At 38.9% G+C, this 22,300-nt stretch overlaps 2 protein-coding genes across 2 annotated transcripts in view; both read right to left on the bottom strand.

The window, feature by feature from the left end:
- The window catches only part of LOC104431374 (pleiotropic drug resistance protein 3), a 53,119-nt gene extending 33,115 nt beyond the window's left edge, over positions 1–20,004 (bottom strand). Inside the window, 4 exon segments of the mRNA XM_039307758.1 lie at positions 17,531–17,615; positions 18,262–18,347; positions 18,983–19,106; positions 19,479–20,004. Of these exon segments, the coding sequence (XP_039163692.1) occupies positions 17,531–17,615; positions 18,262–18,347; positions 18,983–19,106; positions 19,479–19,867 (684 nt within the window). The 5' untranslated portion in view covers positions 19,868–20,004.
- Positions 7,375–9,174, bottom strand: LOC120290914 (pleiotropic drug resistance protein 3-like). Its single transcript, XM_039307759.1, has 4 exons — positions 8,968–9,174; positions 8,528–8,699; positions 8,094–8,348; positions 7,375–7,859 (listed from the first exon to the last, which is right to left on the bottom strand). The coding sequence occupies exons 2-4, from the start codon at positions 8,597–8,599 to the stop codon at positions 7,593–7,595; spliced, it is 594 nt and encodes a 197-aa protein (XP_039163693.1). The 5' UTR covers positions 8,600–8,699; positions 8,968–9,174; the 3' UTR covers positions 7,375–7,592.
- Positions 20,005–22,300: the final 2,296 nt, after the last annotated feature.

Here is a 22,300-nt window from a genome sequence, read left to right as displayed (position 1 = left end):
GGAAAAGATGGCGTGGAAGTGGTGAAGCAGTGATGAAGCTGCTGGATGTGGCAGTGGGTGAGCAAAAGATGAGGAGCTGGATGGCTGCCGTTGGTGGGGGAGGGGGTATACGAGAAGAAGGGAATGGCAGAAGGGAAAGAAGGAGAAGCGTGGGGGAGAAGAGAGTGAGTGTGAGGGAAAAGAGAAATTGAGGGCTGTTCTGCTGGTGGGGAGGGGTTGCAGGCATGAAAAGAGAGAGGAAAGAGAGAGAGAAAGGAGGAAGAAAATAAGAGAAATCTAGCCAATCACAACACTTTGGAAATAAGCCTTTTTGGGAAGCCAAATCCCAATTGGCTTCTTAATTTGAATTCCCTTTTATTTTTCTTTTGTTCGAAAATTGTTTTTCCGTAAAATTTTCGGACTCGACGAAAATTTGCCGAAAGATGAGACCATATCCAATAAATAAATTGTGACATACTTGAACATCCGATTCCCGAAATCGAATTAAATTTCATGGTTAAAATCGACTGAACGCGACTTTAGTACGATATAACCTATCGGGTAGCTTTTAGGGATTTTAGTATGTTTGACTCATGGTCGATAATTTTCGATCCATGTTTGTGCATCTTCGAATTGTAGACGACCCTTGGTTGTCATAAAATCGCGAGGTTTCAATTATGTGTCCCGAGTATAATATCGATAAAAAATCGGATTATTGCTGTTTGACACGAATATCGCAATTGTGCAGAACCATCCGCAATTTGACTACGTACTTTCCTTGAATCGACTCATATCCATTCGTTAATCGATTTATAATAGTTTCGTATTGACCATTGCCGATTATTATGGTCGAGCGGTCGATTTCTAATCGAATTCTCTAGTTTGTCGCGCTTATATCCCTTAACGGTCTAACATAATAGATTAGTTAATTCGTGAGTAGTCAGCTTCGAGTATAATAACCATAAGCACATCGATGAAATAACAATTTTATATATTCGAAACGGGGCCAAATTTTGGGATGTGAGGTGTGAAGGTCAAGCCCAAGAGGTGGCGTGGACGGAGGAGAAACAGACGAGGAAGAGAGAGAAAGTGGTGGAAAGAGAGAATTTCTATTCTTTATTTAATTCCATATCAGCAAATATGGATCAAGCTATAATTGGATGGAAGCAAAAAAAGCTTGCCACGTTAGCTAATGACGTGGTGAGAGCAAATCACTAAATATTTTCTCAACACAAAGGGATAAGTGCATTGTAAGTTATAAAATTTGTCACAAAAGTACAATTAAATTATAAAATTTTTTTTAAAATGCAATCAAGTCTTACATTTTGTTGAATTGGTCCAGTCAAGTCATTTCGCTAATTACACGTTTTGAAAATTTTAAGATTCGATTATACTTTAATAATAAATTTTAGGACTTGATTGTAGTTTTTGAAAGTTTTAGGAATTGATTACATTTTCTAATAAATGTTAGCACTTAATTACATTTTTTGAAAGTTTTAAAACTTAATTGCATTTCTGTAATAAGTTTTAGTATTTTTAGTGCACTAATTTCAAACAAAAATAAAGAGAGAGTTCAGCGCTAGAAGCTGAGATTTATAGTGCCTCGTAATTTCCCGCCGCCACTACTAAGTTATTAATTTTTCATCTATCAACATGGCGGGGCTGGATCGTCAACCGCCAATTAACACGTGGGTGTTCTAAAATGGGCCTCATTGACATTTCTCTTGGCATCCCACATTAATGTATCAGAAAGTGTTACAAGGCGACATATGTTGTTTGGCTAATCCAAAATCGACTCTTTTACCTTTCATGTCATTAACCACTTCAATATGTTTTCAAGACACGCTTCTTCTACAACAGTACAATACATACATGGTGTACAATGCTATAGTTTCAAAGCACATTCCTGCGTATATCATGTTGCTGCAGATACGAAGGCGTCAAAGTCGAATTGCCCCAGAACACTTCTGAGATGATTTTCTTGAAATCTGGGTATTATCAAGTTGAACCGAGGCAATCTTCTCCTTGTATAACACTACAAATGATCCCAATTTCAGGAGAGAGAATGTCACAAGTCTGCTCTTATTATATTCTCCTACTCTGGAATTAAAAACTATGATGAGTTCAGGAGCAGCAGGCAAGCGAAATTAATGTGCGATTGGTATGTATAATGATATTTGTATATAATTACATTTCTATTTGTACCCTAACTACCATTAATCATTTTTATGAATACATATCACGCGCCCTTAATCACTTTCACCTCTAGCTTTTATTGTATAGAATGTGAATTTCGATTTGCATCCTCTCTATAACCAAAGACCAAGTCTTGTCTGCATAAGGCTGGCTACATGCAGTGCATTGTATCGTCGACTTCCACCATTGTCCCGAGGCAACTTCAACCTTCACCATGATAGGCTTTCACTTACCACAGACTATAAAAAGTAAGCATCACATCGATCTGGTAACCCTAGATAAGTCCTCCAGTGAAGATGATTCCGGCAAATACTAATGCATGATTTCTGAACTGGACAGAAACCCGGACTTGTGGGTCCACTATTGTAGCGAATGCCAGTTAGTTTGTCACTTCAAATGTGCTGTATCTCCTGCAAACCACCATCATATAGCTGCTTTCTTTCTAAGACAACCTCGGTTGCGCTTTAAACAAGAGGTTCAGATGAATGAGTAACAAAGAGAGAAGCTGACGGATTGGAGGGTAATGTGAGTTTTAAGAAAATGAATTTTTTCAGTGCATCAATGATCATAAACAATGTAGCAAACACAGTAGATGTCATCTTCAACACAAAGGTCAAAAGTGTAAGCACGCGAAACTATCTATGAAGTTATTTCCGTACGTCTGAAAATTCTGGAAAATTACTAAAAGAATCTGGCCATCTCTTCTCCTCAGGCGAACTGGAGCTGATGAAGAGGACCCCTCTGTTACAAAACTACTTGAAGAAACTGAACATTTAAGGGAAGAAGTAGAGTCAATGAATGCAAATTTAAAGGCAGAGGAGGAAAAACTGGAGGCATCGGAGAGACAATTTCCAACATCCGTAAAAAAGCTGAGGAAACAAACGAGTCGCAAAGATTCTATGTTTCCTCATGAAATTGGTAGTGATACTGTAATTAGAAAACATGTGCCTGTATAATAAAGTGTAGTGCAGCAGCCACCAAAAGAAACAGAACAGAGAGAAAATGGAAGAGGCTAGTGCAGTTGCAGCAAAATTAGCTTTAAGTCAATTCTCCATGACGTATGTGATTTACAGACCATGAACACTTCAAATTGCTCGACAAGTATAGCAGAATGAGAGCAATGAGAGACTGACACAATTGCCCGACAGGCAGTGCTTACTCTGATTAAACATCCAATGGTGAAGGGTCTTATGTTTTCTGGAGATGACAATGACGCGCCTTTTTTGTTTTTGTTTTTCTTCCTATGTTCATTATTGTCCCTTTGCAGATTCTACTGCTTCAAACCTGATTAACTGTGTGCCAATATCTGTGGATTTGGTGTTGCAAGAGTGCCAAGAATGTTGTTTCACATCCCATTTTTGGCCTGTTCCACTTGGATGTCTGTCTTAATTGCATCGGAAACAACCAGTTTGTGCTTATCATTGTGCTCTAAACTTCATCTTCAGAGTTCACCGCCTTTTCTTTACTTGACATTTTCTTGTCATGCTTGGACACATAGTTGCTTTAGTTAGCTTCACTTTATCTGTACATTATCATTATAGATCCAGACTTTTTTCTATCACAGACATGTGGGTGTTTAGCATCATACCGATATTCAAAGGCGCCATACTTTTGTTTCTCTAAGCTCTCATAATTGGAGAAGTGGCTGCATTGTGTAACAATTGGAGACCTAAAATGTGACATCCTGATTTTTGATCCCGTTTCGATTAAATGAATTGGGCTTTTCATCAACGCGCCTATGGTCATTTTTCTCTTAGTTGATCACTCACAAGATAACTAATTTATCGGGTGAAGCCATTAAGGGATATAAACGCAACAAACTTGAGAATTCGACCAGAAATCGATTACTCGACCGTGCTAATCGGCAAGGGTCAATACGCATCGTTATAATCGATTAGAGACCGGAGATAGGTCGATTTGATATAAGCACGTAATTAAATTATGAGTGATTCCATATGATTGCAAAATACATCACTAAACCGATTTTTTTGTTGATTATGTACCTAGTGTCCATAATTGAAATCTTGAGATTTTTACGACAACTGAGAGTCGCCAATGAGTCGGAGATGCACAAATGTGGATTGAAAAATATCGACCACGGGTTAAAGGTGTTAAAATTTTCTAAAAGCTACCCGGTAGGTTAGGTCACGCTAAAATCTCGCCCGATCGATTTTAACCACGAAATTGAACTCGATTTCTAGAATCGAAAGTTTGAGCGTGTCACGATTTATTTTTAGGATTTCGTCTCATCCTTTGAAGAATTTTAGGCGAGCCCATAATTTTGGCAGAAAAATCAAAATCAGCAAATTAAATGGTGGAAATTCGGATGGACAAAATTGAGGGACTTTTTGGCTACCAAAGTGGATTGGTTTGTGAAGGAGATTGTGAAAATTGGTATGGGCAACCTCCCTAGCAATTTTGGCCATCTAATTGAGTTGATTTAGTGAGGAATTGAAGAAGAAAATGAAGAAATTCGTAGGGCTGCTGGGCTGTTGCATTTGGACTTCAATTTGGCTATGTTTGTGGAGATTTTGAAGGGAAAATGGCTTGTGGAGGAAGCTTAGCTAGCAAGGGCAGAAGACTTTGTGCCCAAAGTGACCATTGCATGAGATATTTCTCTTTAAATCTCATTGGTTCATGCAAAGACTTTCAAGACCCTTTGCCCCCCCCTCTCTCCCTTCTTCTTCCTTCTTCTTTCCCTTGTGCGTATCCCCCTTGCCAGCTGACCATCTACTTTTGTTTAAGCTCATTCTTCCTTTCTTCTTCTTATTCTTCTTCTTCATCTCCTCTACTTGTTGTTGTTGCCATCTCCTGCACCGAACCACTTCACTAGCCACCGCCCTCACACCTCCTCCTCCGTGACTACACCGGCCTAACTGTTCGAGCTCTTCCAGCTTGCCTGTCACTGTCGTCCCCGCGCCCGCCTGGTTGCCCGCTCGGCCAACAACAATCAGCTTGTTGCCGCCGTTGACCAACCGCTTGCCCCCGTCCAGATCCGTTCAGCCTCGGCTCGGTCTAGCCCACCAAACTGAGCTCGACTAGCCCCTTGAGCCAGCCTCTTCAACCTTCAAGCAAAACCAGATTTCAACCCTTGGGCTGAGCCATGTTAGGCCGATTTCAGCCCTTTTCGAGCCTCCTTTGGTGTCGTTGTAGGCCCGGGTCTTGGTCGCCCTCGCGTCATCGTCATCGTGAACCCGTTAGCTTGCTTAACCAGTGAGTTAACATCCTAAGCTCTAATTAGGGGACTAATTGCACTTAAGGGAGTTTAGTTAGGCTTAATTAGGATTAAGGTTAATTTAGTTAGTGTAATTATTTATTTGGTTAATTAGATTAATTAGGTGGTTAGATTAGCTTAGTTAGGGATTAATTAGATTATGTAGTTAGTTTAATTAGATTAAATTAGTTAGCTTAGTAGATTAGTTAATTAGTTCAATTAAGTGGTTATATTAGCTTAGGTAGGTTAATTAAGGGTTTAATTTAAATAATTTGCAATTTATTTATTTAATTTTTAATTAGTGTAAATTATACCGGGATAGCCGGTTGTTAGAATTTTACGTTGATCGTCATGGTTGTATTGGTTTGTGAAGTTGATTGCTAATTTGTGCAATTGAGTGCTTCGTAATGATTTTTGAATTATTTTTTCAAAAATAGGAATTTTTGGTATTTAATTAGAAAAATACCGGGTGTCGATTTTGACGCCAAAAATATTTTAGGTACTAAATAAAATCATGGATTTTTGAAAAGAGAAAATGTCACGCTTTATGGTTCAATTTGACTGTGTGACCGCGCACAATTATTTTACTCGGTGTTTTTAATATGAAGAAAATTGATCAAGTCCATTATTTGAAATAGAAGTATTTGAGTGCAAAGTATGATGTTCTTGGCCGAGCATGGATGCGCGTGTGGTCACTATCGGAAATCGTCACGATGCGTTTGTGTCGGACGATACTTGATTAAGTTCAAATGCCCCATGTCAACAAATGCCGGTCATAGTGGAGGTTAGGCCGATGCTCATGTGGGAATGCCTTCTAGATGTAGATGTTGCCGTGTCCGACAAAGCGAGACAACGCTCGGTTATGCTGGATAACCACCAACTATTGAGTTGGCTGTGGCCGTGGGTTGTAAATAATTGGGACACGCTTGAGTGATTGAAATAGCCGCACTTGATTAATGGACAAAATTGTGTGGCACGGAACATCACGTGTTATAACAATTTGGCCTTATAATCGGAACCCATGTGATTAATTAATATATGATATGAGGTGTTCCAATTAATGGTTTGCACGTGCTGCTTTTACATATGATATATGCGATATACTAATGTGTAGGGAGGTGCTGAGGCGAGGTAAGTCTTATATAATGCGTGTTTAGGCTGCCTTTAGGTGAATTCTCGTCCTAATCAAGGTTTAGGGTGTAGCTCGTTGAATTTATCTCATCCCGTCATGGTTTAAATTTTTACAGGTTCTTAGATGGAGGTGCGACCTATCCGTTTTGGGTGGTTGCGAGAGGCAGAGACCGAGCGTACCATTCTCCCTATCCATGGGTCCCCTTGGACCCGTTGGCCCGTCATTACCACCATTTGAGTCGATGAGGGCCTACCCCAGTTGGTACCTCATCAATTCAAAGCGTGGTTCCATCATGGGTATGACGGGGTTCGGGAGGGCCCCTTAGATGGTTTTGATGGACCTACCATCGATGCCAAGTATGAGATGGTGCTCGACCCTGTCGTGGACGTCGATATTATTGCAAATATCGCAACGAACCAGTTGCTCGAGGCTAAGGAGCCCGAAGTAGAGGTAGTTGACCCTCTAGACATCGACATCCCAGATGGTGTCATAGTAGACCCGAATCCTAAGTAGGGTAGAGTTAGTCTGGTAGCTTCTTTTTGAGTCTAGATCTTTTTGTATATAAACCTGATGTGTTTATAAAGTGTGGTTTGTGTTAACTGGTTGTCCTACTTTCCTATCTTATGTGTTTGATTGTTGTCTGAAGTTTATTAGTTCACTTCCGCATGTACATAAAATGATTAGGTCAGCGACGTATCCTGGGAAAGTCGCAATTCTATCAACCATCGAGGGATGTGTGCGCGCTCGGGATTCGGGACATGACATAAAAGGGGCTGAAGCCAAGAGAGGCACTCCCACTCTCCTTCATTGCCACAAATTGACGATAAGAGAGAGTTCCAAGAACTTGGAGAGATTTCACATGAAATAATAGTCCATATTGTCTAGCACTGAATCCTCCTCGAAACTTTATACAAATTGGCCATACTGGAACTAGCACACTTCTATATCCACAATGCTAACAGTTTCAATGCGGCCACTCCAATGTCACAAAAACTTATTCACTTTATTCAACTAGTTTTGAGGATTATACAACTAAATTTTACACTGTGATACTAATAGAGAATTATGACGTCACCTTCTCTGGAAGTTCAAGTGCCCTATACAGTACGCGAAAAGAGTTGCTAGAACAACAGGAAAGGTGACAAGGACAATCGCCACAACATACAATTGATCATGGTGAAATCCGAAATAATCCTTCAAGAAGGCCACCACGGTTTTAGTATCTCCAAATGCCGATATGTTCTTATCAATATCTCCATACTGCGAAGTTAGCATACCGTTAAGTGCCCATGATGTTGGACACGCATGGTACAACCAGATCCACCATTTTGGAATTCTCTGCCACAGTGATAGTAGAGCACTATTAATTCCCTAAGCACTAAATTTTGAGATGTAGGGAATAGTTTTAATTAGTAGTTGCTGATACATGCATAAGATATCTATATCTTGTAAGATTCATGAACTTCATAATTTGGTACTCCACATATACAAAGAAAAGAAAAGGGACAAAATGTTTGTGCAAAGAGCTAAGAAAAATAGATAAAACTATGGTCAATGACACAGATGGCTTACCGGTTTTGGGATCAAAAACCCAGCAAAAAGATTGAAATTTGCATAGAAGGCAGATTGTAGAATTGCAGCCACCGTGAAATTTGGTGTCAGGGACACGAGCAGCATTCCGAGGTAATTGTATGACAGCAATGAGCAGAACATGACATAGAAGTACCAGAAAATCTTGTATGCTGACCCAAAATAACCGATCATCGGATAGGTGATGATCACAAATATAATTGCTTGAGCTAGTATATATGGTATCTCAACAACAACCTGTGAAATCAGCATAGCAATACAATCTGATTAAATTGTTCTACTTCTTTCTATATGTCTTATAACATGTTGAGAATTTGGAATATTCTATTGAACTATATTTGTGCATCTGTTAAGAAGGTTGAATCCTAACTAACTACTACATTAACCTACTCAATCAGCTTCCAAGATTTCTATACCTGTGCTAGTGAAAAAGCCCATGAAGAGTACATCCCTGCAAATCTCTCACGATACATGACCGTCCGTTCCATAGCAATATACTGTAGTACTGATGAGCAATTGTTTATGCCCAAGAAGATAACGGCTATATACGTCGAACCAATTGCATTGAATAAGTTCTGCTGGTTGTTTCTATCAACAAGAGGATATGGCGTCAGGAGATATTCCAGGCTCTTAACCATACCAGATCATAAAATAAAAAAATAAGAAAATAAATGATTTTATATGACTGAATATATGCTAGTTAATTGTGCCAATCGATGCAACTTTTTATAACTGAAAAACCCAGCCAAACAATTGCCAGCCTAGAAGGTATGCACTTTGCTTTTACTTCTTCCTTGTTGAAGATTAGATGCTAAAAAGATGAGAGAAGTGTTAGTTCAGTTAGCCAGATAGAGACCTTAGATCATCTCAATAAGCTTGTGCTCCAAAACTCCAGCAGACTCAAGTCTCAAATTAACCGAGAGGGATAGTTACTCACAATTTCTTCCCTTGCTTCCAGAACAGTACCCCAAACAGAAAAGACGCGGCAATTGTGTAAAGGATACGCATCAAGTTGTAAGGAGGACTTCTCCAATAGGACAAGCACTGCTTCCAGAGACATGACTTGAATTGTCCCCAGCTGTTCTGCGAGAATTGGGAGGTGAAGTGCAAGTTACTACTACCGGGAGGTGGAGTGCTCCACTTGTTTACAAGTTCTTTGTTGGTCCTGGAAGCAAAAACAACAAAAGGTTGATCAAAATGGATTTTGTCAATGGATCGATCAAACTTCACATCTGTTAACTGAGATCGGAGCAAGAACACTGGTTAAGTCCGAAGACAACTAGAGACACTGGAAGGCAAGGTCAAGATACAGCAGACAAAGCTGTGGATTATCATATATATGGTGTTAGAATATTCAAATAATAACCACGCCTTCATCAAACAGCTAAAGCTTTAAGAACAGTTAGCAGTTGTTCTACAAAATCTTAACTAGAATCACAGCTGGAGCTACTGAGTTTGAATCTTTCAAGGCCCCATTTGCCTCCCCAATTAAATTTCCATGCTTAGTACTAGACAAAAAAGACTAGACTAACCACGTCTTCACTTAACGACTTAAGCTTCTCACACATGATATGGCATATCAGCTCCCTCAGTCTAAAATCTTAAGACTCCAGGAGCTTATACAGCCTGAAGGAAAAGACCAAAGAAACCATTGCCGTATGTTGACTATGATAGAAAATTGCAGGATATCATGGACCATCTCAGGAAATTATCAAGCGTGCACACTGTTATTGGGCACTCAATAGTAGTAGAGGATGAACTTACTCATATAATGTTGATTCTCTGTATATTAGAGCAAAATCAATCCCAAGTTCAGCTTCAGCTGAGGTAGAAGTCACTTCTAGCATCCATGTAGCTGGATTGTAGTTGCTCTTAATCTTTGGCACCCCTGGAATACTCTGTCCAACAGAAGTTGTTTATTGGAGCTATTAATTATTAGCAGTTGTTTTGATAAGAATTATGTAGTCAAATTACATTTCAAGAAATGGAAGCAATTCTCAAATCTTTGTGTTAGGGCATCAAACTGACCTCGAAGTATTTTATAATTTCGCTTGAGTTATGTCCCAAGGGTCCTGAGTAAATCAGCCGTCCACCAGTTTTTAATAAAACCAACTGCTCAGAGAGAGAGAGAGAGAGAGAGAGAGAGAGAGAGAGAGAGAGAGAGAGAGAGAGAGAGAGAGAGAGAGAGAGAGAGAGATTAGGCCTTCCAATATCTAACCAGAAGTACTAAAATCTTTTACACAAGAAATTACCGGCTAAGATGTGGCTTTTTTTAAAGATTTTCTTCAATCAAAATGAAATAAAAATACGATTCTGCTCATAGTGATTTAAGAGCTACCATTATTTAATGAAATTAAAATAAGATTCTGTTCTGTTGGAAATGCTGATCCATTTTCTAGAATTTCTTAGAGTTGCTAAACTTCTAAACTACAAATTATATCGTACACTTGCACACAACATCACTAACAAAAAACTATAACTAATACCAAAACCATGCTTCCGCACGCACACGCACATTCAAAATTTTTAACATGGTATCAAAGCCAGCCATATCGGATGGTTATGGGCGTTTGTCCTCACCATCCTCAACTAAAAAGGCTAGAGCCCGAGTGAGAGCCAACAGAGCCAGAGCCGGAGCTAGAGCCAGAACCAAAGTCGGAGCCGGAGCCGGAGCCAAAGCCTACGAGAGCCAGAGCCAAAGCCCGATCTAACAACTACAACTATGATGCCTCGAGACATATGGGATATCATTAAAGAAAAGACATGCACATTCGAAGGCAAGTGCAAGTGGTTTGACAAAAGGATACAAGGGATCGTGGAACGAAGACAACACAAAAGGCATGGGACAAATTAGAAGAGAGATTTCAAGGTATGTCAGCAACTTTATGATACAATGTCCGAAGTATCCTAAAAATGGATCAAGGGGGAGTGTTGGAAATGGTGATCCATTTTCTAGAATTTCCTAGAGTTGCTAAACTTCTAGAATTCCCTAGATGAAGTTTCTGGAAGAAAGAGGAAAATCATGTAAGAGAAGTCTCTAGAAGAACTACAATCTAGAATTTCCTAGAATAAGCCTAAGTGGACAACATTCCACATTATTCTAGAATGTTGTATTTAGTCTCTATAAATAGGAAAGAGGGGGAGCGTAGCAAAACAACAAATGTAAGAGAGTGAGAGGAGTATGAGAAAATACTCCATATCATGAAGCTCCTCCACCAACACTTCCTTCAACTATTGTAAAATTATTTTATCCAACTAATGAAACTATTTCCCATATCCCATGTTCTTTGTCCTTCAATTATCATAGTTTATCCCTTGTCCATCCACTACAAATTATATCATATACTTACACACAACATCACTAACAAAAAACTATAACTAATACCAAAACCATGCTTCCGCACGCACATGCACATTCAAAATTTTTAACATGTTCTAGTGATTCAATACTGTTATCTTCACTTGTGATCCATATGAAACCTATTCATTTAATCGTTCTAGCATGTTGGAAGAAAGCCAACTGATGGAGATAGTGTGTGTATACATATATAGATTAACACGCTTTACCTCATCAAAAGCCTCAAATATGTCAATGCTGGGTTGGTGGATGGTGCAAACTATTGTTCTTCCTGTATCAACTATGTTCTTCACTGCTCGCATGACAATCGCAGCAGCTCTAGCATCAAGTCCTGTTGTAGGCTCATCCATAAAGATTATGGAAGGATTTGCAACAAGCTCTACAGAGATTGTGAGTCGTTTTCGTTGCTCTGTGGATAGACCACTAATGCCAGGTATGCCCACTAAAGAATCTTTTATTCCATCAAGCTCGATTGTCTCCAAGACTTCATTAACGAATTCCTACACAGGCAATTCATGATTGTCCTGATGGTAGCTCAATAAAGCAAATTATCAGAAGCCAGGACTGTAATCTTACCATTTTACGTTTTGAGTCAATCTGAGGATCCAAACGAAGCCATGCGGAAAATATGACAGATTCTTCCACTGTGATTTGTGCGGTATGTATGTCTGTTTGCTCACAGTAACCGGAGATTCTTGCAAATGTTTCTTGAACCTTGGGATAACCACCAACTTTTATTTCTCCTTCAATATAGCCGGTAGTTTTTCTCCCACAAAGGACATCCATAAGAGTAGTTTTCCCAGCTCCGCTCACACCCATCAACGCAGTAAGAATACCAGGTCTGAATGCGCCTATGATATCAGATAGAAGTTGCAGTCTTTTCTGTGCAAATCCTCGTTCTCTCATTTCCTGAGAAACTCGAAAAGGGAGAATGTAGTGAGAAGAGACATCATCATTTATTGGATCTGAAAGGTTCAATCTTGCAACTTCAGGAGGAAAGAGGAGTTCCAGGTTACCACAGGGGTGTCTATGTAGTACTGCAGATTGTTAAAAACGAGCGTCAACGGTGTGAAAGGTAACACCATCCTGCCTGTTTGAAATACAGAAGTTGGTTTAATAATTTTAAAGAAACATCAAAAATAATAATTGCGTGACTATAATTGGGTGAGGAAGAATTCCGGAATCGACCATTTTTTGTTTGCATAGTTTCAGCAGCAACTTTCTTTGTCCCTTCATGCTTTATGCCGTCATGAGAATCTTCAGTTTCACGACTATGCAAGTACTTCTCACGTGAAATGATAGCACGTGATGATCCTGGAGCTGTAAGTTTTAAAAAGATTCGTGAACACCCTTGGCACTATTGCTGCAAAAGTGAGGTCCAGATGCAGAAATGACAAACTTACGCTTCAAGAAACTTAAGGCCAAAGTGAAACCGATGTTGAACACTAAAGTAGATCCCAATAAGGCACCGATTGATACCCAAAAGAAATACCCATCAAAGTTTAGTCCTCGGCTTTCAAGGGTTGCACTCCCTACTGTAGTGTTTGATGACAGTATCTGTGAATATACGTTTAACAGTAAGAACTAATCCACTTGCATAAAAAGATGAAGAAGAAAGTTAGTTAAATCAATGATTCATTTAAGCAAAAACAAGTTAAAATGCATGGAGAAATGCAGAGGAAGTTAGTTTTTCCTATTGATTACAAAATTGTACCCACTTTTGAGGATATTTTGTTTTCTGAAAGAATACGAGTACCCAAATACTTGTCTTGCTGATATTATCATTGATCCAGTAATTGTGTTGTATCAAAGTCAAGTAACTGGAAGCTATAACATCAAGAGATGCACTGATCTTAGGCAAGAAGGTAGCACAGAGAAATTACAAGAATGAGACCATAGGATGTAAAGATTGTCAACATCTTTTGTTAAGTGAAGCCCTCAGATTTATAAACAGATGGACTTGTGTCTTGCCCGCATACTCAGAGCACCACAAACAAAAGACATTGAATAGCCAAGCCAGTTTAGCTGACCAAGAGTGCTAGCATGTCAGACTACTTTTCTAGATAGAAGTGCTTAAGCATTTCTGCAACTTAAGGAGCTACAGGAGCCAAATACTTGTTCTCACTTCTACAAGGCCCTCACCTCTTGCCATCGTGGAGCATCAAATTCATTGACAGAAAGTCCAATTTCTCCATATGTTAGTGGAGAGACCCAGAAACCCCACTTCAACCAAGCAGGCATAGAGGCTGCAGCAACAAAGCGAAATATTAAGCCACACTTATACATCCAGGATCAAACCAAATAGAAATTCTGACATCCTTACATTTTGGGATGATGAAACCACCGAATAGCATCAAAATCAGTAATGCAACACCACCAGCTGCGGTGGAGGCAACCACAGTTTGAAAGATTGAGGCGAGAAAACGGAACAAGGATATTGAGGACAAGTGAACAGAGAAAAGAAGTAATAATTGGCGGAAGAACCTGCATAAATAAGCAGAAAACAATAGAAGCACTGGCTTATGAGTAAAATGGTAGTAAAACTTACAGATGATAATGAAATGTAAAAGAAGGTTATGGAGGTGAGGTAATGAAAGGTCCTAAACTGAAGAACTCTCACATTAAAACTTACCTGCCCACTTCAGGACTGTATCCAATCACATAATATGTAAGAGATGTCCAAACCACAGATTCCAGCAGTGAAAGAGGAAGTTTCAGTATAGATGCTGGAATTGCATAAGCCCAAGCAGGGTAAAAGTACAGCTCCTTTTGTTTATAGAAGGCTTCTAGCCTCGAAACAGTCATTGCCAATTCCGGAAATCCATCAACGAGGAGTATGACTAGTGCATAAAACAGAGAGCCCATATAGTAGTTGGCATGAAGAACATCTATTCCCATCCGAGTCCGCAAGAATACAGTCATCGTGATAAATGCAATAAAAATGAGCTGCATGATGCAATGGCAATAATCAACTTCCAAGGTCCTTTTTGAAATTAGAATCAGGGAGATAGATTAAAAATTAGATTATTATAGGCATGAACGTTGAAAGTGATATACATCATAAAGCTGCTAGAGATGTATGAGAGTTTAGTTTGACCTGTACTGATTTGAAAACATAGATAAAAGAATTTCTCCTCATGAGAAGAAGTTCCCTCGCCATGCATGCTCTCAGAAGTTCCAATCTGGACAGAGAGTATACATTAAAAGAAACAGCATTTTTGTGGATTTTGGACCTATCAAATGTGTCTGAAAGCTCCTGATCTAGCTTCATCCCACAATAAGATTCCTTGAACTTTTTACAGAACATATTGACTGACATAGAGCTATATGGTAGCTCCGGACGCTGCCAATATTGTGCTTGGTCTTTTCTTGATATAACCTGCATATCAGCAGGCAACGTAATAAATGGTCGACCAACGTAGCTAATTTGCAGTGCACAATCTGCTGAGTGTTTGCTACCTCTTGGAGGAAATCGGCAACCCCTTTTCTTTCAGGACACCTGAATCCACAGTCCTCAAAAAACTTTAGAGCTTGGTCACGAGGACCTTGGTACATGATTTTCCCTTCAGCCATCAGAATAAGGTCATCAAACAGATCAAATGTTTCTGGGGCAGGCTGAAGAAGCGAAACCAGTATAGTGGCATCTGTCAAATGTGCTAGTTGCTGAAGACAAGAAACAATCTGAAAGGCCGTCGAACTGTCCAAGCCATTCGTTATCTCGTCCATGAATAGAGCTTTATTTGGGCCAACAATCATCTCCGCTGTACAATTTTTACCAGAAAGTTGACTTCGCAGATAAGATTTTGGAAACTTAAGTAGCCAAGCTGGGAAATGATAGTAAAACATCGTTTCACTTCAATCACATAGAATTTTATTCTTGATGAGATTTGCTGCATTCTGTGTTTCTACTACCTGTAGTCAATCTTTTCTTTTGACCACCTGAGATTCCTCTTCTCATGGGATTTCCAACCAACGTGTCTGCACAGATATCCAGCCCTAGGATCTGCAAAGAAGTTGAAGAAATAAAGACGGAAGTTTCTGCTTAAATATTTGATTTACAGCAAATTAATTAACTGTCGACTCAGTCAAAAGAGCTTACTTTTAAAATGTAGTCCGTCTGAAGAGTTCTTTTAAGTCCTTTGAGAGCAATTGCCTGGTAAACGAGACATGATTATTGTCGACAAAAGTTCTAGAAGTGGCCAATATTTCCTTTTATCATAACGAGCTCACATTGGATTGGTTGGACACATCAAGTACCCCCCATCATTCCAATAGATCAAGTGAGACACAAGCCCAAGACTGGGTCGGTGGCCCCAACATGGTTCGTTTGAACAAGTTGTGTGGGGACTCAAACCTGTGTTTTCCGCCTATGCTACGCACACTATTCCGTCCCTTAAGCCAATGCCATGGTCTTAACGAGTGGAGAGTATTTGGCCGACGGGAGCATATTTGTCCATTTCCTTTATAATTTTATGTATGGAAACAATAATGGTGATATAGTAGTTTTGGCCTCTTGGATTCATTATAAATAGATGGCTTGGAGTCATATTTACCTAATCAAGCATTCAGTTCAATTTTTTTTTTCTCTCAACATAATATCAAAGCCAGTGCTATTTCTTTCGTAAATGTGCTTGGTCAAATTCCACATGAATATGCATAGACCTAAATACTCTTTTTATTCATGTAGTCTCCTCCACCTAACAGCTTAAGCTTTTGAGTTGGACTTTTTAACTTGTTATTTATGTTTCAGTGGAATCTGTGACTATTAACTGCACTAGTTGCACCACACTCAAAGTAGAACTTCTAGTAACCTGGCTAAGAAACAATCTAATGCAAATGTTACATCCCAGCCATCCCAGTTTTCAAAGATTGTTTCCTCGGCAGAGAAGGAATAGAAGAGCTCAGAAACTCACTGTTACCCACCACTTAACTGTTGAAATTACATTTTAATGCAGAAAATCAGTTTATATCCTCTTTTATATGATACAGCACAAAAGCGAATTTGTCTTCCAGAAAATAACCAAACTATGATTTACAACTAGTAATAATTCAATGCTGAGATTCGAAGCTTTTTTCCAGCATCAAAACAGAGACTCAAATTGTACCTTATAATGGGTAGAGAGAAAAATATTGAGATTGTCATAATTCATGTAAGTATCTGTATCAGGATCTGGAACAATTCCTGCTTCCTTCTCCCTTCTGCTGATCTCCATCATGATATCTTAGCAACCAGAAAAACCAAGAAGACCATCATTTAACACAGAATCCAAGTGACAAATCCAAAACCAGCATCAACAAAAACCACTTTGAAGGATGTTAGGGGTACAGAGGTAAATTGGTCTTTAGGAATTTTAGGGTTTATTTTGATGTGTATATATTAAACTTAATTGAATAATACTAAATCAGTTTTTTCTTCACAAAGGATATTCACCTTCTCGGCTTCCAACACCCTGACAACGGGCAGAGAAGTCCAGTGTTTCCCTCACGGTCATTTCTGGAATGTGCAGATCATATTGGCTTATGTAAGCAGACGTTTTTTGGGGGATGAACTTGTCGAGCTTGTGGCCATTATATGTTATTTCTCCAGTGACCTGTCAGATAAGAGATGGAAAAGGAGAGAATATTAAACTCAAAGACAGATTAATAAGAGATTCCAGATGCTTTGACAGTACTCAATTCGCTTAGTTCGAACTTCAAGTTCTGTGCAATTAACCATAGACTAGAGAATAGTTCTGTTCCAATTAGCTACAAAATGCAAAGAAGACAAATGCACACAATATTATCTCTCACTTCTCAGCACCCTCCAAGCACTTTCATCAAATAGAATAGCACAATACGCCTCAGTGTTGACTTCATGAAAACTCGCTGAGTCCATGTCTGCTAGGATGCTGATGTTGATTTTTTATATAAAGAAGAACTTGGATGAGCATGCGTTCCCTTGAGCATGATTCTGTCTCAGTTTACATGTCATTTGTAAACCATACATGCCGTAAGTTGGTATTGCCTTTAAGCCTAGTGCAGTTTGAGATAGAAGTTCTTAAGCATAGAGCGAGCATAAAACCTTGAGTGATTTGCTTAGAATCCCTGAAAGAGCCTTTAGAAAGGAAGTTTTCCCACATCCAGGCGGTCCAAGCAATAGAGTCATTCTGTGGCAAGAAAAGGCACAATGAATATTATGTACTCTTCTATCATCAAGCTTGTGCTGCTCTCTTAAAACTGTTAGGACAATAATCTTCTTGAATTGCAGGTGTGATAATGAGATTGGTAATACGTCAGATAACCATTCCCGTTAAAAGGTAGGTTATGCTAGCAAGCTTCTCAAACTTCATAAACTTTCCACTGTGGGCAAGTACGATGCGAATTGCCAAAGTTTGGCGCTCCTCTCAAATATAAAGAATCGGCCAATGCTCACAAACTTCATCACTTGCTACGAAGTGGGTGATGAGGTTATGCTCAAGTTTGGAAAAGTTCATTGTAAAAGCTAAGTAATTAGCCTTTTACAACCTACATCAAGTCTGGATATTAATTTGAGTGTAGGTGATGCAAACAATTGCAGCTAGAAGTGAATGAAATAGTTTTTTTTTTTTTTTTGTAACTGAGGACTCCACCATGGGCCCCCCGTGCCCGGACAGCACCTAAAGGACCGGGCCCAAGCTCTGAACCATCACAACTACCTACTGGTGGGTGAAGTGAATGAAATAGTTGAAGACACTAAGACTGCCTAAAGATGAAGGGTGAGGCACAATTTCCCAGAGATGATGGGATTGGAAGAGCTGTAACAGGATAACAAACCTTCCAGGCTTTATAATTCCACCGACATCCTTAATGATGCTTATTTTGGCCTTACGTGACTCTGAACCTGGCATTGCAGGAATACCCTGGACAAGATGTTAAATTTACTTGAATTAGTAAATTGTTAGGAAACACCAACCATTTAAGGTAAATTGACATGATGCCAAAAACATCTGTTGAAATTTTTCTGCAACACACAAAACGGTGAGGAGTAGTTCAGTCTTATGACAGACTAAAGTATTACAGGATGAGTGTTACAGCAGCAGAAGGATGAAAGAATGGGCATGGGAACAAAAAAGCAGTGTTTGGCAAATCAGAACATAGAGATGTACATGGTTTTGCCGCACTTCCAAAATATAGCCTCTAATTGGCAATAGTATATTTGAACAAACGTGAGAAATTATCGGTAACACTTAATCTCTTCAAGAAGGACAAGCTCCTTCTTAGCCTGATTTTTTTCTCAAAAAATAAAAGAAAGAACATGCATCTGTACACAAACAAAAACCAAATTCCAGATGACAGGAGTTAAAGAACTTGCAAATATATTTGCCGATGGCATAGAAATACATGTTGGAAAGCAGTTCACATGAAATAAATTCAATCTTTAATATTTAGCCGCCTGTTCAAAAATGGGGAAAGGCAAGAATTCCTACAATCTACTCCACAAGAAAGATACTTACAGTAGTACTATAATCGACCCCCCAAAAAAAAAAGTACTCACAGGAAGCGTGCTCTTTAGGGAATTCCAGAGAGTAGGCAGGGGCTTTCCTTGAACTATCTCACAATCTGCTTCAATACATAAATTCAGATATCTCACTTCTACGGTGGGCAATTTGACACCAACCCTGTCAAAGACAGTTTGACAGCAATTATTTCCTTACTACATGAAAAATAACACCCATGGGATGAGTTTGAGGAAGTAAACGAGGAAAGAAAAAAGCAAGAAGAAAGCAAAACCTCATTCAAATAAGTTGGCCAAAATGGGCAGGCATGGTGTGGCCTCTTACCAAGATCAAATAGAAGCATGTATATTGGAACACATTTTATGAACAGAAGTGTTTTCATCTGTTAATGAACTTTTGGGGTCTCATGCTGCTTAGGTCTGCACAAATCTTTTATGCCGCCACAGGTTTAATGTATCCAGGTAACTCCATAGCCATTCGACTTTCTGAATATAGATGCAACTCCCATTATCAAGAGGAGAAGAATTAGCTTACTTTTCCGTTCTGTCTCTGATCTTGCGCAACAAATTAAGGTTGTCATTCTCAACATGCCTGATGAGCTTCTCTACGAAAAAATAACGTTCCAATGCACCAAGCATGGAAATATCAACCACTTTCTTTCCTTTATCATCAACTGCCCTTCCATCAATCTCACACTCAAACAGTGACGACCTCAACCGCTCAAAAGTTGGTAACCTCTCAATGGCAGCCCATTGGAGATCATATTCATCATTGGTATCATCTTTTGTAGTGCTTATAGCCGAAGTGCTTCGAAAACTCGATCCCTGAAGCCGAAATGATGATCTCAGGCTCCTTTCTAGCTCTGATGACTCATTTCTAATGGAATCTGCACCATCTGATTCTGTTCCAATTAGCTCAGCCATATGTGAGAGTGTAGGCACAAATGTCAACTCCGAAGAAAAACTGGAATGCTATATATGCTTATACGTATATATAGACCAACGGTACTGGTATCAAATGAAGATGAAGCAATCAAATACGCCATTCATAAGCTTGCCCCAGAGGAACACGGAACTGGTAAAGTAGACTCATTTTTTGTGGCCGACAGGGGTCAGTCAATCATTGCTGCATGACGAACGTTGAACTGACAAAGTAACTCATTTTTTATGGCCGGCAGGGGTCAGTTAATCATTGCTGCACGAGGAACGTTGAACTGATAAAGTAACTCATTTTTTTGTGGCCGGCAGGGGAAGTAAGAGATATGTCAGTTAATTAAGTTTATATAAGCCCGCAAACATCTGATTTGGCACAGTATTGTTGCCTTTTCAAGTAACCGAGCATGAGACCACTGAGTAGTTTAGGCTGGTATATGGCGCATGCTTCTCTCTCACGTCTTATGTCTCTTCTCTTCCCTTGGTCAAATAGGCAATACTTTCCCAAATAATGAACCAAGGTCAAGATATCTAAGGCAATCCCTCTTTTGGAATGAATTAGCAACGTTCAACTTTGTTCATTAGGCTTCTCGTGAAAAAGTGAATATAGAAATAAAATAACTCAGGCATCAATACGGTTCAATCGGTGTGATATGTTCATAAAACTGCATCACAAAAAAATAACATTATATGCATACGGAAGCAGCTCTGTTCCACATCATTGCCTCTACGCCCTTATCAATTAAGTGAATCTGTGCCTCCACACCACAAATTCATTTCAAGAGTGTTAAACTCACACCCATATTTTCACCCAGCACCAATTAAACTTGAGTCACTGATTTGATCCACGACATAGCAAAATCATGTAGAGACTTCAAGGTTAAGGCAATGGCATTAGATGGTAGAACTTAGCAACTAAGAATAGCAAGGCGCAACCGCAGGTTTAGGGGGAAAATTTAATTAGAATCCAATAACACGGTGCAGACATCAGCAAGTAGTGGAATATAGAGTAGTATACCAGAAGAAAGGCTAAAATATCTAACATCGAGGTCTAATCTTGCGAATCACGGAATATAAGAATGCCAACCACTAATGTCTTTGACATTCTATGAACCCAAACTCCCAATACTAATAAAATACCAAAAGAAAGTGGCAAAGGGTCGTGACAGGTCTTATCCAGCGAGTCAGGGAATATAAGGATGCCAATCAGCTATGACTTTGACAATCCATGAGCCCAAACACATATGGAATATACCTCGTTCTTAAACCGTGACAGGTCAAATATGCTCATTTGAAAGGCGGGGTATGTCCAAGAAGCTGCATAGTCAAACCATTTGATTTGGAGGAATGTTTATATTCGTAATGGCATAAAACACAAGCGCCGCTTTACCGCAAGATCGAAGAATTAGTGAGAGAGAAAAAGAAATAAGAGTAAATATAGGTTGAATAAACCCTATTAATTAGCTAGGTTCATAAGTAATTAATGGCATGCAATCTAGAAAAAAATGGGTAAATGAGTACATGGAGACAGAAGATTAAGTTTTTAGGTGAACTCGGATATGACATGAGTCAACAAAACGACTAATTTAAAGTGCCGGGATCGAGAATCGATGCATTTTGACTCATTTTCCTAATGGAAATAAATTTCTTTTTAAATCAATACTTTCTGCTATAAATTATTAACGGTTAATACTTTAAAAATCTCAAACTGGTACATTTGTGACAAATTTACCCCAAACTATTTTTTTGACCTCTAAAAACTCCAAACCGGTATACCTTTGACAAATTTACCCAAAACTGGTATACTTGTGACAAATTTACCCTCTGTTAATTTTTGTTAAATTTTACAGTCAAATTATTAAATTAGAGAAGGGTATATTTGTCACAAATTTAATGGTTTGAGGTTTTTTGCGATCGAATAAATTAGTTTGGGATAAATTTGTCATAAATGTACCTAGGTTATGGTCTATTTTTTTTTTTTTTTTTATATAGTTAGTCGAGGTAAATTTGTTACAGATATACCAGTTTAGGGTTTTTCATGGTCAAAAAAATAGTTTGGGGTAAATTTGTCATATGTGTACTAGTTTGCAGTTTTTTAGGGTATTAACCCAATTATTAATGCGTTGAGCCTGTTTGGTAACCAATCAAACAGTGCTAGATTCTATTCTTTTTTTCTTTTTCGAGAGTAGTTTTGGAACATAATCGTGTTTGGTAAAATTTTTGTTCCCATAAATAAATTTATATTTTTTGTTCCCAAAAGTAGATTTGGAATAGAATCAAAAATTAAAAAAAAGTTGATTATTATTTCCAAGAACAAATCTAAGAATCAAGCTCATATTCTCTTATTCTTTTTTCCCTTTTCTTCTTCTTCATCTACTGCTACTACCGCGGTTGCCGTCCGCTGCCGTCCGCCGCCACGCCACC

The sequence above is a fragment of the Eucalyptus grandis genome, chromosome 2 (assembly GCF_016545825.1).
Source record: "Eucalyptus grandis isolate ANBG69807.140 chromosome 2, ASM1654582v1, whole genome shotgun sequence".
Classification (NCBI taxonomy): Eukaryota; Viridiplantae; Streptophyta; class Magnoliopsida; order Myrtales; family Myrtaceae; genus Eucalyptus; species Eucalyptus grandis.
The sequence above is the reverse complement of the archived record's forward strand: the minus strand, read 5'-3'. Positions and strand labels throughout refer to the sequence as shown.

What these genes read in the sequence shown, in the direction of transcription:
- LOC120290914 (XM_039307759.1), bottom strand. Translation starts at nt 8,599, where the DNA reads ATGGAACGGACGGTCATGTATCGTGAGAGATTTGCAGGGATGTACTCT. An exon ending in GGGCTTTTTCACTAGCACAG is followed by an intron (nt 8,349 to 8,527) that starts GTATAGAAATCT and finishes CTGATTTCACAG; the next exon opens with GTTGTTGTTGAGATACCATA. An exon ending in GGTTTTTGATCCCAAAACCG is followed by an intron (nt 7,860 to 8,093) that starts GTAAGCCATCTG and finishes TCACTGTGGCAG; the next exon opens with AGAATTCCAAAATGGTGGAT.